Source organism: Cnephaeus nilssonii, assembly GCF_951640355.1.
Source record: "Cnephaeus nilssonii genome assembly, chromosome: 21".
Classification (NCBI taxonomy): Eukaryota; Metazoa; Chordata; class Mammalia; order Chiroptera; family Vespertilionidae; genus Cnephaeus; species Cnephaeus nilssonii.
In genome coordinates this window covers 42,818,064-42,836,054 of record NC_137092.1, presented here as the reverse complement: position 1 = coordinate 42,836,054, position 17,991 = coordinate 42,818,064, and the positions used below count along the sequence as shown (strand labels likewise).

At 56.5% G+C, this 17,991-nt stretch overlaps 1 protein-coding gene across 1 annotated transcript; it reads left to right on the top strand.

The window, feature by feature from the left end:
* The first annotated feature begins 1,503 nt into the window (after window positions 1–1,503).
* RGS4 (regulator of G protein signaling 4) lies at window positions 1,504–6,491 on the top strand. Its single transcript, XM_079762103.1, has 5 exons — window positions 1,504–1,632; window positions 4,459–4,563; window positions 4,835–4,896; window positions 5,296–5,462; window positions 5,755–6,491. The coding sequence occupies exons 1-5, from the start codon at window positions 1,589–1,591 to the stop codon at window positions 5,992–5,994; spliced, it is 618 nt and encodes a 205-aa protein (XP_079618229.1). The 5' UTR covers window positions 1,504–1,588; the 3' UTR covers window positions 5,995–6,491.
* The last annotated feature ends 11,500 nt before the right edge of the window (window positions 6,492–17,991 follow it).

Here is a 17,991-nt window from a genome sequence, read left to right as displayed (position 1 = left end):
CGTAACTAACCTGACAAATGTTTTCTTACCTTCATGGGAGGCTTTTCCGACATTGTAAATGCATCTTCTGGCAGTTATGCCGCCCCCCCCCTCACCTGCCTACATTTCTCAGCCATCTCCTGCTGTGCTTGCCGTGGCCAGGTGAGGTGGGGTCCCTGTGGGGTGACTGGGTCTCAGATGTGGCGGGGACGAGTCTTACCACGTTGCCTTCACATCTCACTGGCACCCATCTCTTCTGCATCTTCTTCCCCTAATCACTAGATGTCTCCGCTTTTGTTTTGTCTTGTTAATCCTCACCTGAGGATATTTTTCCACTGGTTTTAGGGAGAGGAGAGGAGAGAGGAAAGACAGAGGGAAACATCAATGTGAGAGAAACACATTGATTGTTTGCCTCTGGCACAAGCCCCGACTAGGACCCTTGACTGGAATCTAACCCGGGACCCTCTGGCCCGCAGGCCGATGCTCTATCCCCTGTGCCAAACCGGCCGGCCAGGGCTGTCTCTATTTCTTACTCGCAAAGTGCAGCTCATGTGTCCTGTGCCCAGGAGCCTGTCTACTTCAGAAAGCTGCCGGGGCAGACACAGAGACGAACGTCTCCGCCCCTCACAGCTCTGTTGCGTGGGGCAGACCCGGGGGCATTGGGCTGCGACTGTTGAACAGCAGTCCATCCTGCTGTAGACAACCCCAGGTTGTCCGCGTGCTCAGAAGCACCTGGGGTCCAATCGCCTGTGCTCATTCTGAAGACTGTGCTATGCAAGGACACACACACTTTTCTCTCTTTGTCTTTCTCTCTCAATATTTTGAAATCCGGTTTGGAGACTTAGAATGCATAGACATTAGGATATAAGCCATTTACATTTGCTAATCTCCTCCCTCCTCAGGCTGCTGGAGGCAGAGAGGTTGTCACTGCTGGGCTGAATTCTGTCCTGAGCGAGAGTTCTAGAAGAGAATCCACAGCCAGGCGGAGCAGCTGGGGCCAGCCTGCAGCTGCCCTCCCAGCCCCGTGTGGCCACCTCTGCAGACCCCAGCCTGGAAACAGGGAGGTGAGAGCTGGGACCACGGCGTCCGCTACTTCTAATCCAAAAAAATGGAAGGTGAGTCAGCCCCAGCTAACCGGAGTCCTGCTGGGACTCTCCTTGTGGGGGCAACTGCCCTTGGCATTGTTTTTACAGAAAATGAGGGAACCCGACGATCTGCAGCAACACAGAGGTGCCCTTTTCCCTTTTCTAGAAATTCAGAGCCTCGGACGTGGGTAGAGGCATGGAGGAACTGTTTCCTGCGCATCTGCTGTGCAAGAGGCTTTCCTGCGGGTCCGCCCGCCCTGCGCGGTGGAAGCCGCGTCCCGCCTCCTAATCTCTGCGGAGGCTGCAGAGGCCCAAGCGGGGGTGTCACAGCAACGCTGATTGGCCGCAGCGGCATTGTTACAGCGCCGCTGATTGGCTGCCTGGCGGTGGCTGGGCTTTAAATGAGACCCGCAGGCTGAGGAGGGAGCCGGGGATCGGAAAGCATCTTCAGGACCAACGAGGCTAGAGCGCTGCGCACCCAGCCCCTCCCGTCTCCTTCCTGCCTGCGAACTCCAGCAGCCAAGATGTGCAAAGGGCTGGCAGGGCTGCCTGCTTCCTGCTTGAGGAGGTAAGACGACCAGCAGCCGACCCTGTCACACGTGCTGTTACACAGCCTGCTGTGGACCAGTTCTTTGGGGTTAGGATCCCTGTGGCCAGTGGGGCATCGCGCCCCGCTTTCCTCCAAGATGAGCTAGAAACGGTGACTGAAGAAGTGAGTGCTCCCCGATGTGGGCACCTCGGTGTTGCTGAGCTTGGCCTTGGTTTTGAGGACTGAACCTCTGGCCAGGTCAGCTGGCAGTAAGCAGGAGGTGAGGTGTTGGACGACCCGCTGGTCCACCGTATCTCAGCTGTGATGGATGCTGTGGAGCGTCGCGGGGCACCGGACTCACGGCCGCGGGGCTGGCAGAGGGCAGACACTCAGGGTCTTGTTTGGGGGAAGACACCCCAGGGTGCGGTGCGGCACCTCCTGGGCAGGCACTGTGCCGTGTGGGCTGAGGATCCGGCACCGCTGGGTTCCATAAGCAAAGGTGACAGTGCACTGCCCGCTGCGGACCACACCCCCGGAGTGCGGGTGGTCACACGTATTGGTCATCACAGGGCTCAGGGCTCTGCGGAAGGTCTCACCCTACAAACACGGTTTTACCAGGTAGTGTGTCTTTAAAAAGATGTAAGGAAATGTTTCCAGAGAATGCTTCTAGACTAGCCAGCTGAAGTAAAACGAAACCCCGTGTTACATGAGCTAATCTCATCGTGAAGGGCAGGAAGCGTCTGTAGACAAAGCATCCTCTCCTCATCTCCCTGCAAACGGCAGCACCTTAAGTTCAAGTTGGAAATCTCCCAGAAGGCACCGTGTTCTGTGCATCCCAGGAGCAGACTTTTCGGGGCTGGGCCACTCAGGAGGAAGGAGGTCCCTGCTCCTGGGCTCCTGGGGTTTGACGGGAAGCAGGAGGGTCTGGCAGAGAGTGGGATAAGTGACCCCCCCCCCCCAGTATGTCTGACCTCAATGGAGCAAGACTCCAAGCTTCACCAACTCCCGGAAAATTGTGCAAAGCACAGGGGTGGGAGGCAGGTATACCCGCAGAGGAAAGACTGCCTGAGCGCTGCCCCCCAGAACAGCCGGGGTGGGAGGGACGGGTAACCCCTGCCAGAGGGTGAGCTGCTGGTCTGTCCTCTCCGGGAGCCACAGACCAGCTAGTCCAGCACTTCATTCCAGCTCTGTGCCTGGGCTCAAGGTCACATTGGGGTGTGTGTGTGTGTGTGTTTGTGTGTGCGCGCGCAGGGTGGGGTGCGGGCAGAGCAAATGCAGGTGTCCTGGCTCCGGGGAGCCACGGAGTCCTCATGGCTTTTATCCTTGTGGTGGCATGTGTTGGAGGCCAGGCATGCGGCCACCTCTGCATGTGGTGATCGGTACCTGGCAGAGCTCAGCAGGTTGTTCTAGTGAATGCCGTCCACTTAGAGGGTCACCTTAGCCTCAGTCCCACAGCCTCCTCGACGACCTCTTCTGTCATTGCGGAGGAGCCTGCCCCGCGACCAGGTGGGGAGGCAGAGGAGGGAACAGTCCTGTGAGGGAGAGAGGCCACCGCTTAGGGGCAGCCCCAGAACAGCGAGAGTCCCGTTTCCTGGGGAAACGCACCTGGACACGCCACTGACAGCACGGCCGTGAAATGCAGCTCCTCATCCCGTGGCCTTGCTCTCCTCCCTCTGATAGGAACATCGAGCCATGCACTTGTTTTCAAATGACACTTCTCTTATAAAGCGAGTTCTGGGCTTTTATAATAAAGGAGACACAGCAAAGGGACAATCCATATAACAAAAGCCTAAGCGACCATTACAGCCGAATGACCAGAACGACCAGTTGCTATGATGTGCACTGACCACCAGGAGGCAGATGCTCAATGCAGGAGCTGCCCCCTGGTGGTCAGTGCGCTCCCACAGGGGGAGCCCTGCTCAGTCAATAGCCAGGCTCACGGCCGGTGAGCACAGCAGCGGTGGTGGGAGCCTCTCCCACCTCCATGGCAGCGCTAAGGAGCAGCGAGCTGAGCAGCAAGGGGCAGTGAGCAGGTGGGTGGTAAGGAACGAGGGGTCCTGGACTGCGAGAGTGATGTCTGCCTGTTGGCTTAGGCAGGCCTAAGCTGGCAGGTGGACATCCCCCAAGGGGTTCCGGACTATGAGAGGGCGCAGACCAGTCTGAGGGACCCCCCTCCTGCCCCAGTGCATGAGTTTCGTGCACCAGGCCTCTAGTTAAAGAATAAGAAGGTTGAGCTGGAAGGTCTGTCTCTGAGTCCTGTTCCTGTGACTTCGGCTGCCCCCCACCCCTGCCCATGTGACTCTCACTTGCCTCTTCGGGTTCTTTTGAACTCCCAGTGCCCTTTAGGGAGTAGAGTCCCTGCTGTGCAGAGAGCATAGGAAAGCGGTGCAGCTGAGGAGCTGGGGCTCACTGCCCAGCCTCTGCCAACCGCACACCTGGCGTGGCCCAGGCACGGGGTGCCAGCCCCCCTCCCTGGGCTGGAATCACAGGCCACCTTCCCCAGGTGCCTGTGCGTCCTGGGGCCAGCAGCCAGCGGTGGCAATAGCAACTGCTGTCCAGGAGGTGGCGCCACAGGAAGGGGCCCTGTCCGCCCCTGCAGCTTCCCAGTTCCTGCCTCTCCAAGATCAGCCAGGTTTTCAATGGGCTTCTGTTGAAGGTCACACCTTGTGCGACTGGTGAAAAGGCTGCTGGAGGGTCAGCCTCCCAGCACCTGGGAAGGAAGGGTCCTGCTATCTGGGTGCTCAGGGGCTCCTTGTCCTGGGAGTGTGCACACCTCCAGCTCCTCTTCCTAAGTGCGGCCGGCTCTTGCAGCCAGGCGTCTTCTAAGGGAGCCCAGGACCACTAATGCGTTCCCCTTCTGTGCAGCGCAAAAGGCATGAAGCACCGGCTGGGGGCGCTGCTGCAGAAGTCGGACTCCTGGGAGCACGGCTCCTCCCACAGCAGGAGAGACAAGCTGGTGGTCTGTCCGAGGTAAGGAAGGTTGGGGGGGGGGGCCGCCAGGGGCAGGAGGGCTTCGGGGGGGGTAGGGCGGAGGGGGAATCGCCTGCAGACAGGACGTGGTGGAACTGGGGAAGCCACGGCCCCAGTTAAGTAAGAATGTCCTGGGGGGGGGGGGGGGGGGCGGGGCGGTGCTCTAACCAACACCAGGCCGGCTCAGGCGGGAGGGAACTATCTGCACTGTATTTAGGTCTTACGTTCCCTCCCGGGTTTGGATGGTGGCATTGAAACTCTTCTTCTCTAGGGTGAGCCAAGAGGAAGTCAAAAAGTGGGCTGAATCGCTGGAAAACCTGATCAGCCATGAATGTGAGTCTGACCACCCCCTCTGGGTTGGGGTCACGGCGCCCTGGATACACGCATCTCACACACCATACGACAGACTCAGGGAGCCAGCCTGTTAGGCGTGTGACCCCGAGCTTGGTCATCTGCAGTGGGTGGTTCATGCAGACACCGTGGGGAAAGCGTAGAGGAAAAACCTCCAAATATTAAGATTTCTTGCAGAATCAACTTCAGTTTCTCTTTCCCAAACCCCATGAAGCAGGGTGTGCAGCTGGGATCCAATAGAAACAAACAGATTAGGGTTACCTGGCCCCAAGTGACCCCACAAAAGCGGGGTGTGGGGGTGGCTCGAACCCTGCCCTATTCCCTCCAGCGCCTGGGCTTCGTCCCCAGCGTGGTGACAGCTCGGCTCTTTCCCGGTCGCAGGCGGGCTGGCGGCGTTCAGGGCGTTCCTGCAGTCGGAGCACAGCGAGGAGAACATCGAGTTCTGGCTCCGCTGCGAGGAGTACAGGCTAACCAGGCCGCCCTCGCAGCTGCGCCCCAAGGCCACGGAGGTCTACGCGGAGTTCATCTCGGCCCAGGCGGCCCGGGAGGTGGGTGCTCGCAGCAGTCTGGTGGCGGCAGTTCCCTGGGGGTGGCTTCGGCCCTCGGCCCCGCAGATCCCAAAAGGAGGAGCCGTGGACTCACTTGCTATCAGCTTGACATCCCACGTGGGTCGGCTGAGCAAGGCCCTTTGTCCGATGGCAGCGGGTGTTCTGACGGACCTCCCAGCACGTGGGCGAGAGAAGACCCGCCCTGCTCACATGTGCGGGGGGTGGGGGTGGGGGGCCAGGTCTGCCCCCCGCCCTCCCGGTGCAGTGCTAACCGCCCGCCCCTGCCCCTCAGGTCAACCTGGACTCGGGCACCAGGGAGCAGACCCGCCGGAACCTGCTGGCGCCCACCGCCACCTGCTTTGACGAAGCCCAGAGGAAGATCTTCCACCTGATGGAGAAGGACTCCTACCGCCGCTTCCTCAAGTCTCGCTTCTACCTCGAGCTGGCCGACCCTGCTGGCCGTGTGTCTGAGAAGCAGAAAGGGGCCAAGCGCCCGGCGGACTGCCCCTCTCCGGCCCCCCGGTGCGCCTAACCCTCGTCCGGCGGACTGCCCCTCTCTGGCCCCCCGGTGCACCTAACCCTCGCCCAGTGGGCTGCCCCTCTTCGGCCCCCCGGTGCGCCTAACCCTCGCCCAGCGGGCTGCCCCTCTCCGGCCCCCCGGTGCGCCTAACCCTCGCCCAGTGGGCTGCCCCTCTCCGGCCCCCCGGTGCGCTTAACCCTCGTCCGGCGGACTGCCCCTCTCCAGCCCCCCGGTGCGCCTAACCCTCGCCCGGCGGACTGCCCCTCTCCGGCCCCCCGGTGCGCCTAACCCTCGCCCGGCGGACTGCCCCTCTCTGGCCCCCTAGTGTACCTAACCCTCGCCCGGCGGGCTGCAAGGCCGGACTGCTCCGGGGACCTGCGGCCACGGGCTGGTCGGCGGGCAGCGGGTGCCGCACCGCAGCCTGGGCCAGCACTGCCTGCCGTGCGCTCCCTGGATGTAGTGTCTGTCCGTGCTCATCCAGAAGGCGCCTCCCTCGCTGCCGCATTTCCCCAGGCCCTGCGGGCGGGCGGGCGGGCGGGCGGGCTGGCTGGAGAGGCTGCGACAGTTCTCCGCTCAGCGGTTTGGCCTCAGGGCGGCGGGCGGGTGGGTCCACGTCCTGTGACAGCCACAGGCTCCTGGGACTCTGAGCCAGGACCGCCTCCATAGCCAGGCGTTTAGGTGAGGTTCATCTATTGTGTACACGTGTGTGTGCATGTGTGTGTATACGTGTGTGCACGTGTGTGTGTGTGCACACACAGATACACACATGTCCCTGTAGGATGGGCGGAGGGGCCAGGCGCTCATCACCAGTGCGAGGTGCCACAGGCCTCGGCCCTAAGCCAGCCCTGGGAAGGCGACTTTCTAAAAGGGAACACGTTTCTGTAAACCGAAAAGCCCGGGCGTCGCTCCTGAGCCGCATCCTGGTCACGGCGCTGCGTGGGGCGGCCGCTCCTGGGCGCCGGGAGCCGATGAGGCGCAGGATGGAAGGGTCGTCATGGCCGGAACTGCTGCTGCCGCTCTCCGAGGCACAGGAGCGACTTGAAGAGCTGTTATTTACGACGGTGTTTTGTACGATGCGTTCGCTGCTCTGCATCACTCATGGAGGGGGCGGTCACCGAGAGGGTCATGAGCAGGAAGTCCTGTCCTCATCCTCCTGAAACCACTCCCGCGAGCACCCAGGTGCCCCTCCTGCCCGCCACACGCGTGAGCACCGTGTGCTGGGAATCCATGGGCTCGACGTGACGCGCCTTTGTGGTGCCCATGACTCCGTTGTATTAAAGACGCGTGTCTCCGTTGGACCCTCCTTGTCTCTGGCAGTTTCACTTGCGTGTCCCGGGTCCCCCATCAGCGTCCCCGCGTTGCACACACTTCAGGGGTTCTCTAGGCCCCGAGGGTGTGACGTAGACCCTGCGGCGGTCAGGTGGTGCCGGATCGCAGAAGCCGCCTCCCAGGCAGGTGTGGGCCTCGAGCGAGAAGGTAACGTCTAGGTGACATTTCCCGGTGTGCTTTCCAACTGCGTGTGGTTTTACTCCGTCAGCATTTCACGGAGAGCGCCTGGTCGTGACCTGCGGGCCAGCGCCCCGCTGTGCCTGCCCAGGTGTGCCCTGGGTGGGTGCTGCCCAGGAAACATGCATCTTTGTTTGTTTGTTTTTTATGTTTTCATTGATTTCAGAGAGGAAGGAAGAGAGAGAGGGCAACATCAATGATGAGAGAGAATGACCGATAGGCTGCCTCCGGCACATCCTCTACTGAGGATCAAGCTGGCAACCCGGGCTTGTGCCCTGACCAGGAATTGAACCAGGCACCTCCTGGTTCCTAGGTCCCCACTGAGCCACGCCGGCCGGCAACACACGCATCTTACTAACCAGGGTAAGCATGCTCTGCATGCGAGCGACCTGCGTGTGGACATCGGCGCCCGCAGGGGCCAGGAGGAGCGGAGGGCTGGGGTTCAGGAGAGGCAGCGCTCCCCTCTGCAGGCGGGGGAGGAGGCAGAGGGGCTGCAGAGCCCCAGGGGCGGATCCCTGATGCACGGAATGTTTGCCTTCAGGGTCCCGGGTCCCACATTTGACGCCACAAGCCCCCCTTCCTGAATTCTTGCTTCTCACCATGAGAGTCACACGTGGGTCAAGCACGCAGGGTCTGAAACCGGTTAGAGTAACAGACCTTTTACAGATCTGATGAGAGCGCTGGACCTTCTCCGGAGAAAAAGACACAAATAAACTCAAATCTCATAGTGTTGCGGGGAAACGTTCACAGTCCCAGCTCACCACAGGTGCGTGCCGCCCCTCCCCCACAGGGCGCCGGGTGCTCGGCTCGCTGGCCGCTCGGGGCAGACACCCTCTCCGGCCTCACAGGCCGCGCGGAGCCCTCCGCCCCGGCCCGGCCTCCTTCCTCGTGGTGTTTGGCCACAACATGAGTAACAAACACGGCTGACACTCCTCCTGAAGGCGACCAGAGACCACACTTAAAACGTTATCTCTACTGTTAACAGCACTGCACACGCCCCTTTCCTCCCAGTGACCCCTCCAGCCACCCCAGCCTTCACCCCCTATTGCCTATGTTCGTGGCTGTGCATATGTGCACACAAGGTCTTCCGTTCATCTCTCCCCTCCCCCACCCCTCCCCTCTGATAGGCCACAGTCTGTTCCATGCTTCTATGTCTCTGCATCTACTTTGTTCATCAGTTTATTTTGTTCATTAGATTCCACATATGGGTGAGACCATGTGGTACTTGTCTCTCTCTGACTGGCTTATTCCGCTTAACACAATGCTCTCCAGGTCCTTCCATGCTGTCTCAAAGGGTAAGAGATCCTTCTTTTTAAGAGCCGCATTATATTCCCTGGTGTAGCTGTCCCACAGCTTTTACCCCCTCACCTAGAAAGACAATGCTGCCCGCTGTGTGCCAGGTGGTGTCGCAGGCATAAATAACACCTTTAATTGCTATAATTGTCATACATAACACATTTACTTCCCACACTAGCCCTAAGCTGCAGAAGCCAATCACGGGCAATGCTTCTGCAAAGCCTCTGCTGATATTTCCAGAGGAGGAAACTGAGGCACAGAGGAGGGAGGGCTGTCCGCAGTTGCAGAGTTGGGATCTGAATGAAGCGGGTGCGCTCACCTAAACCCACAGGCAGGTGGGCGAGGGCAGGTCTCTGCAGACCCCTGTGGTCAGGATGGAGCCCAATGCCTTGGCCAGCTCGCCCTTCTCCTTTGGGGGCAGCTGTGGAGACCTGGCTCCAGGCTGTGCAGCCACCGAGGACCTCTGGACCCTCCCGAGAACCAAGTGAATGAGGGATGAAGGATGGCGAGCTAAGGCAGGTGACAGGTGCGTGTTTGTGGGGCTGCTTGTTGGCCCCAGGGTCGCACACACTCTGAGAACTGCACTCGCCCCTCCCCGCGCCAGGTTCTGCCTCCTGGGAGGGGCGATGAGAGAGCGTGGACTCAGGACTCACTGCGGTAAGAGCAGTTCACAAACAAAAACTGGACTTTGGGGGACACCCCTCCCCACAGCACCCCAGGCTGCTCTGGCCACTGCAGAGCTTCAATTTTTAAAGTTGGAAATGAGGCGATAGAGGAGAAAAGAGAAAAAAAGAAAGAAAAAAAAGACCTTCTACAAAATAGTCACAAAGATGTGAAGTCCAGCGCAGATAATAGAGTCACTAATCTATATATACAAAAGCCTAAGTGACCATTGCAACTGAACGGATGACCGAACAGCCTGCATGGGGTGACCAGGCCGGCGGGGGAGGGATTTGGGGGTGACCAGGCTGGCGTGGTGAGGTAGTGAGGGGTGACCAGGCTGGCAAAAGAGGGCAGTGAGGGGTGATCAGGCCAGTGGGGGAGGCAGTTGGGGGTGACCCGGCTGGCAGGGGGGGCAGTTAGGGGTGACCAGGCTGATGGGAGGGGGCAGTTGGGTGGGACCAGACCAGCACGGGGTGGGGGCAGTTAGGGGCGATCAGGCAGGCAGGCAGGTGAGCAGTTAGGAGTCAGTGGTCCTAGATTGTGAGAGGAATGTTCGACTGCTGGGGATCAGGCCTAAACCAGCAATCAGACATCCCCCAAGGGATCCCGGATTGGAGAGGATGCAGGCTGGGCTGAGGGGATCCCCCCCCCACACGAATTTCGTGCACTGGGCCTCTAGTATTGTAATAAGTATGGATGGTGCCAGGTGGGCACTGGAAATATCCCAGGGTGATCACTCTGTAAAGTATATGATTGTCTAACTACAGGGCTGTGCACCTGAAACTAATACAAAATAATAGCGATGTGAACTACCTCCACGGGAAAACCCTGCATCTGTCAGCCACAGTCAGACTTAGGGGCCAAAATGTCATCAGAGCAACGCCCGTCAGATAAACGCTCGCAGGCCCAGCCGAACTCAAACAGTCTGAAGCCACACGACTCCACTCGCTTGATTCAGAGATGAGTCAAAGCGGATGTGTGCGGAGGCTATTAACCTCTACATGAGGACCAACAGAACTGCTGCTTATCGCCATCGCCTGTTGTTTCGATGCCCATCGCTCTGTTTCCCCGGCATCTAGACGTCACCAACGATACGGCGTGAAAGGAGGGCACCGGGTGCTCTTTCATGCGGCCGAGGACAGAGGCGACACAGCGAGGGGACGGGGAGAGGCTCAGTGGACACAGAGGCTGACTCTTTAGACGGGTCGTGCACAGGGCAACGCAGGAGCTGGGTGGTGACGGCTGCATCCCAGGCTCCTCCATGGAGGTGAAAAGCGTGAAGAGGGACTGGGTTTCCAAGGAAACCAGAACTTAATGGCCGCATCTGACATTCACGCACATTGATTGCCGAGCCTACGCTGAGCGCTCTACATTATTTATTTAACTCTTAGAACAAATCTGAGCCAAATGCCTTAGTTCTGTCATGGTGGGCGGGGAAGGAGATAGGAGAGCTCAGAAATGTACCCAAGGTCACAAGCGAAAGGCGCGCAGAGCAGTCTGATCGGAGGCGGCTCCACGCACCCGCGGTCTCCCCAAGGAGCAGGTGTAGGAGGACGAGGAGGGGGACGGCTGCCAGGGGAGAGGAAGGGAGAAACAGAGGGGGGTGAAGAGGTAGCAGGAGCAGAGGAAGGAGAGGGAAGGTGAAGGCAGGAACATGGGGACAGGGGAAGGGGCAGAACGATGCGGCTGTGAGGAAGGACGGAAGCCCGGCTCCCTGGTCTGGGTGGGCCCCTCCCCGTGTCCCCGGCCTCGGTTCCCTCTGTCCCTCCTGAGCTGGGCAGGGGTGGTCTCTTGGGGACTCGTGACCAGGGATCTGGCGGCGAGGGTACAGGCTGGGCCAGGCTCCCTTTCAGAATCACATTCCGTCTCCTTTTCTTTCTGGGTCTAATTTGCCAGATCGGAACCATTCTCCAGAGCAAGCCCTTTTGTAAATTGTTTTCAATGCCGGAGGGACGACAAAAATAGCTCAGCTCTTCTTCGGTCCCAGGCATCCTGCGGAGGGGGACAGTCATCGGCCACTGCAGAGTCACACTGAGACAGGACCCCGGCTCGGGGACACAGGGCCCCGGTCACGTTGCTCCGCCTCTCCTCCGGGAGGGACCCAGGCGATGACCGCAGGGCCCGGGTGAAAGGGGACTGTCCCACAGGAGTCTGGTCCAGGCAGCAGCTTGTGCAAAGGAGCAGAGAGCTCGGCCGTGGGAAGGGGTGAGCAGTGACCTTCCAGGGTTGACTGGGGACATTGCTTCTGGAGAAAGTCAAACAAGAGCTTTGTTGATGTCTTTTATGCGTGTTATCTGCCGACCCCAGCTTCCTCCTCGCCATCTGGCCTCCGCTGTCTTCTCAGGACAGCGTACCCGCGACATGGCCGCGGAGGCAGTGGCTCAGGACAGGAAGCCGTTCCAGTCGTGTCAGAGCAGAGACAAGGCGCCCGGCCTCCTGCCACCTCCGTGCCCAGAGCCGCATCCTCCGCCGTGGGACTCTGTGTGCTTGCTGCCGCCTCGTCACTCCTCTCTCGCACCCTTGCAGTTTCAGAAAGAAACTGTCAGGCCACTTTGCAAATTCCAGGTCCAAGTGTCTTCGGTCCCATCTTGGGCGCCTGAGCCGACCTGGTCCCTCCGACGGGAGCTCCAGACGCACACGGGTTCTTTCTCAGCCACTGCACAAGCCAGCGGTGCCCGGACTCCTGGGGGCGCCTCTGCAAGCACCTCCCCCTCCGGCGGCCTGCACCCAGCGGCCCTCCGTAGTGGCCCTGCTTACTGCCCGGGCCTGACTTCTGGTCGCTCAGCCTCCGGACTGGGACCCTCTAATTCCCTCCTAATGACAGCCTTCACTCGAAGGCGCACGATTGATCCCTCCCTCTGCTGCTGGACACGGGCCTGCGCCAGGCTGGGAGACTGGGCTCTGGACTCTGGTGCTGAGCTCCCAGCAGCGTCTGGCCTCGCCCTCCAAGTCCTCCTTCCATGCGGCTCTGGGGCGACTGCCTCTGTATCACCCGCTCCGCCTCATCCGCTCCTTCACGGGCTGATCGCTGGCGCTGGAGACCTGCCCACGTGGGGAGCCTCCCGCGCTGGGCGTGGTTCAGACGCTGCTCCCGGCCTTGGCTCCTGCAGCTCTTCCCATTACAGCGCAGGTCCACTTTCCAGTAAATACCTGAACTGTTGTCTATTTTTTCCTTTTTTAAAATTTGCTTTTCACTTACACTTGACACACAGTATTATAGTAGTTTCAGGAGCACAACACCATAGTCAGACATTTCTATACCTTACCGGTGATCAGCCAGGTACCTGCACTGTTTTAATCCGTGGTTGGGCATCCGCAAATGCAGAGGGCTAACTGTACTGGCTTTCTTATCCCCTAATTGGCCCATTTTTTCTCCAAAATTCTAACTTTACAAACCTATAGAGGATTAAAACCAAGCGACATCCCTCCCTCCCTCCCTCCCTCCCTTCTTTCCTTCTTTTTCTCCTTGGTCTCTTTTTCTTTCTCCCTCTCTTCCTCACTTCCTTTGTTTTATTTATTTATTTATTTTTTTGCATTCAATGTCCTTGGATTCAGAAAGCAAACATTTATTGACCACCTGGTCTGATGCTGTATCAGCTTTTCCAGAAAAGACAATCACTGAGCAGCAGGGGCACACGGAGTCCTGCAGCCGGTGCTCGCGGGAGAAACATCTTCGTTAATGTCGCATTCCAAGTTCTCTGCATGTGAGCAAATATCTGGTACAAAGCACTTACTCAGGACCCTCGCCCATTGCTCAATCGGTTGGAGATCATCCAGCTATGCCAAGGTTGTGGGTTCAATCCCCAGACCAGGGCACACATACAAGAGTCAACCAATGCATGCATAAATAAGTGAAACAATAAACGGATGTCTCTCTCTCTCTCTCTCTCTCTCTCTCTCTCTCCATTCCTTTCTCTAAAACCAAGAAATAAAAAGCATTTGCTGAGCTCTCATCTTTATGCCTACCACCTCTCCTGAGCTCAAGGGGTTCACCACTCAGGTGCTCAATTCCAGTCGGAGGTGTGGTTGTCTTAAGGCAGTTTTAAGTGAGGGAGCAAGTGAGGGAGATGGGATTCATACCCAAAGCTCTGTCTCCGGAAGGGAGGCTTAGCCATGTATTGCTTCTGCCTCCTATTGGGTCAGTTATGCCTTGATTTCTTCTTTGCAGGTGGCTACACTTACCTGGGGAAGCTCGCTCCTCATAGCTGTGTCTGCAAAATACTGAGCTACATTTTAACATTTGGTAAGAATAGCCTTTAGTAAGAACCCAAACCCCTTGTCTTATCTAAGACTATGGGGTACCTAGAAGAAACTTTCTTGAGACTGCCTCAAAAGTCTTAACCTTTTTTTTTAGAGAAAGTAAACAAGAAATCAGGGACATACCAAAGATTGACACAAGCGGTGTGGAACTGACTCTTATTGAAGCTGAGCATGTTGGAGATAAAGTGAATGACTGAGAACAGGAGAGGCCATGAATATTTTCCTATAAGGGCGAGGCTTGTCATGGATTAGCTCTGAATAGCTTTATTAATCTGCGCATGAGTCCACATGTGTTATGTTTAATGTTATGCTGGCGATGTTCCCCAGAAATTATTGGACAGAGGGTCCTCCCCTCATCCCCAAGTACTCGGAGCAGCCTGCTCACATGCCCAGATGCTCACCTGCCCAGCTGATCACCTGCCTACCTGCTCACCTGCTCATCTGCTCACATGCTCAGCTGCTCACCTGCCTAGCTTCTCCCCTGCTCAGCTGCTCCCCTGCCCAGCTGCTCCCTGGCCTAGCTGTTCACCTGCCCAGCTGCTCACCTGCTCAGCTGCTCACCTGCTCAGCTGCTCACATGCTCAGCTGCTCACTTGCCCAGTTCCTCCCCTGCCCAGCTGCTCACATGCTCAGCTACTCCCCTGCCCAGCTGCTCACCTGCTCAGCTGCTCACCTGCCTAGCTTCTCCCCTGCTCAGCTGCTCCCCTGCCCAGCTGCTCCCTGGCCTACCTGTTCACCTGCCCAGCTGATCACCTGCTCAGCTGCTCACCTGCCCAGCTGCTCACCTGCTCAGCTGCTCACATGCTCAGCTGCTCACATGCTCAGCTGCTCACTTGCCCAGTTCCTCCCCTGCCCAGCTGCTCACATGCTCAGCTACTCCCCTGCCCAGCTGCTCACCTGCTCAGCTGCTTACCTGCTCAGCTGCTCACCTGCCCAGCTGCTCACATGCCCATGTTCTTTCATTTGTGACATTTTTCTTTGTCTCCACATTTTGGCTACTTCCCTGTGTCTGTTTCTATGTATTAGGTAGAGTTTCTATGTCTCCTGGAGTTGATAGAGCGGCCTTGTATAGTAGGTGTCCTATAGGGCCCAGTCGTTCAGCCTCCCCAGTCACCTGAGCTGGGCACTCTAGGTGTGCCCCTGTGTGGGCTGTGTGCACAGTCTTGTTGTAATTGAGCCTTGATTGCTGTTGGCATCACTGGGAGGAATTGACCTCCAAGCTAATTGGTTGTGAGGACCAGCTGCAACTACAGTGGGAGAATGCTGCTGTGCAGGAGACACACCTATGGAGCAGGACATGCTTCGATGGGGTTTTTCTGCTCACTGAGTCTTCCCCTTGAGTGTGTCACTTGTGGATGTGTACAGTTCTAATCTGTCCTGGTCTGATGCTGTTCACTGGGTGCACTGGCTCTGGGGCCTCCTGGGAGGTGCAAAGTCAGCCACTGCCTTAGAGCCACCTGTCAGGAGCTACAGAGCAATCTGAAGATGGCTGCTACTTGTGTTGGGCTTGGACGTGCCCAGAAGAGGCCAAGCTGTGAAGCAAGTCAGGCTGCTGCTAGTGCCAGGTCTTGGGCCTCTTATTGAGAGGTATGGCACACACTGATGCCAGCTGCTACTTGTTTGAGAGATTTTAGGAAAGTCTAAAAGCCTGAGGTAGGACAGGTCATTCATATGGAAAAGCCACTGCAAACAGCTTGGGTGGGGCTGCAAATTGGATGGGGCAGGATCTCAGGGAATCACCAGGGCAGAGTGAACAGTGTGGGCCAGGCTGATGGAAACTCAGATATGGCTGCCAGTCAGCTCTGTGATGGGGGAGAGGTCCCAGCACAGGAACAATGACCCCTGCAAACAGCCCTAAGTTCTTGCCCCAATGCCAGACAATCCAGTTCCTCCCCATATGTCCCTGGATCCCCCAAAGCTGCCACCCAGTATTGGAGCTCAGAGGGAGCAAGTCCAAGTAAGTTTATGTCCTGGCCCTTTAAGAGGAATTGCCTGGGGCTCCAGCAACCTCCATGTCACTCAGCCACAATCCCTGCTGTTTTTTATAGCCCAAAGTTATGGAAACTTCTCTTCCTAGCTCTAGAACCCTGAACTGGGGCCTGGTGTGGGGTTGGGGTCCCTTGCTTCTCATGGGAGGCCTCCTCAGCCATGATATCCCTCCTGATTAAAAAACCACATCACACACAGGTATTGGACCAGTCTGTTCCATGCCTCCACCTCTTCTACCAGTCTCTGTGTGCTTTCTTCTTTACTTCTCTAGTTGTAGGACTTTCATTCAGCCAGATTTCAGGCAGTTCTGGATGATGGTTGTTCTGAATTTTAGTTGTAATTTTGATGTGGTTGTGGGAGGCGGTGAGTACCAGTGTTCATCTACACCACCATCTTCCATTTGGCCATTCTTCACTTGAATGAACTTCTCCCAAAAATGGGACCATTCCAAATAATTTTCAGGCACATTGGGAAGTTACATCATTTTTTTTTTCAGGTGACAGGTTTTCCCCTTAATCAGCTCCTTTTCTCCCTCAAGTCTGCTGACTCTAAAGTGGGGGAAACTCACCCAGGAACATCGTCCTCATCAGCAAAAAATGGCTGGTCTTTCAACCTCCTGTCAGCAGGTGACAATGATGACGCCAGTATCTCACCACAAAGACCTAGGTGTACAGATCACCGGATGGCTCTATTTAAGACTTTGAGGCTTTAAAATGTGCCTTCTTCCCACCATCAGCATCAAGATGTATTGAGAGAGAAACAGAGTGGGGGTGGGAGGAGAGAAAGGAGCTCATTTCCCTTACAAGCTGCAATTGAAACTATGCTCCAATATGTCTCTTTTATTGCTTATAGTTCATCAGTTCTGAGTCAGACTGGGGTGGGGCCAGAGATGGAATGAAGATTAGCAGACCTTGTTTAATCACCAATGAGCTGTGTTTAGGAAAAATGCCTGCAACCTGGTCACTTAACCATGAGCAAATTATCCTCATTCAGTTCCTTAAATAAGGACAGAAAGTTCTGGACATTTATATCCACAAAATTATAATTCAAGTGGCGACAGTGTTCTAGAGGCCCCAGATGGAATGTTGATATCCTCATTCCAAAATAGAAAGAGCCCCTTGCCTGCAGCTTATAAAAAAAAGAAAAAATAATATATAACACAAGTCATATTTTCCAGAGACTGGTCACAATTTATAAAGAAAAATATACAGAAATGTGCAGGGAATAGAGTTTTAAAGAATTTTTCAACAATAGCTTTTCATACTGGAATGGAAGAAAGCAGTGAGCATGGAGGAGGGATCAGTGGGGGGGAAGGGGAATCTATAATACTTTCAACAATAAAGATAAATTTAAAAAAAAAGCAAGCAAGCAAGAACTGAGAGGGTGCCCTGAGAATTAAGGTGTCTTTGGCTGTGAAACCCTAGGAGAGCATTGGTGACATACTTACGTAAGGGGCTATTGATGGACCTGTAAGTGGTGGGTGCAGTGCTGGTGACTCAAGTAAAGACACTCTGGAGTCTAAGTACAAACCCAGAGGTGTTACTCCTAGAGTGGAGGCTAACACCATTCAATGCCCAGTAAACTTATGATGCCACAGGCCATCTTTCACTGCAATGAAGAAATAGTTCCTAAAAGAAAACCAGGCACCTCCTGATGGATGTGATTTTGATGCAAGTTGAAATACAATGTCACTCACATTTTACTACTGAGATCCTTGGTAACCTGCCAATGGAAAATATAGAGAATCCTATATAATAAAAGCCTAATATGCTAAGTGTCCAGTTAACCAGTCAGCCGTTCAACTAATCAAAGCGTAATATGCTAATGATATGCTAAAGTCACTCAACCACTCGCTATGATGTGCACGGACCACCAGGGGGCAGATGCTCCTACTGGTAAGTTAGCTTGCTGATCAGGACTGAGCGAGATGGGCTGGACATGCCCTGGAGCCCTCCCATAGTCCCTCCCTGGCTGGCCAACCTCCCACGTCTCTCCCCGGCCCTGATTGTGCACTGGTGGGGTCCCTCAGCCTGGCCTGCACCCTCTCACAATCCGGGACCCCTTGGGGGATATTGGAGAGCCAGTTTCGGCCTGATTCTTCAGGCCAGGCAGAGGGACACCACTGGTGCACGGATTTGTGCACTGGGCCTCTAGTAAGAGAATAAGAACTTACCCAGGCCTTTTGGACATGAGCAGACTGTCCATGATCCATTATCCTACCCTCATGCCATGTATTCCTGGTGGGACTGTCAGTCACGACAGTATGGCCCCTCCCCCCTCCAAGCAATCCTATCT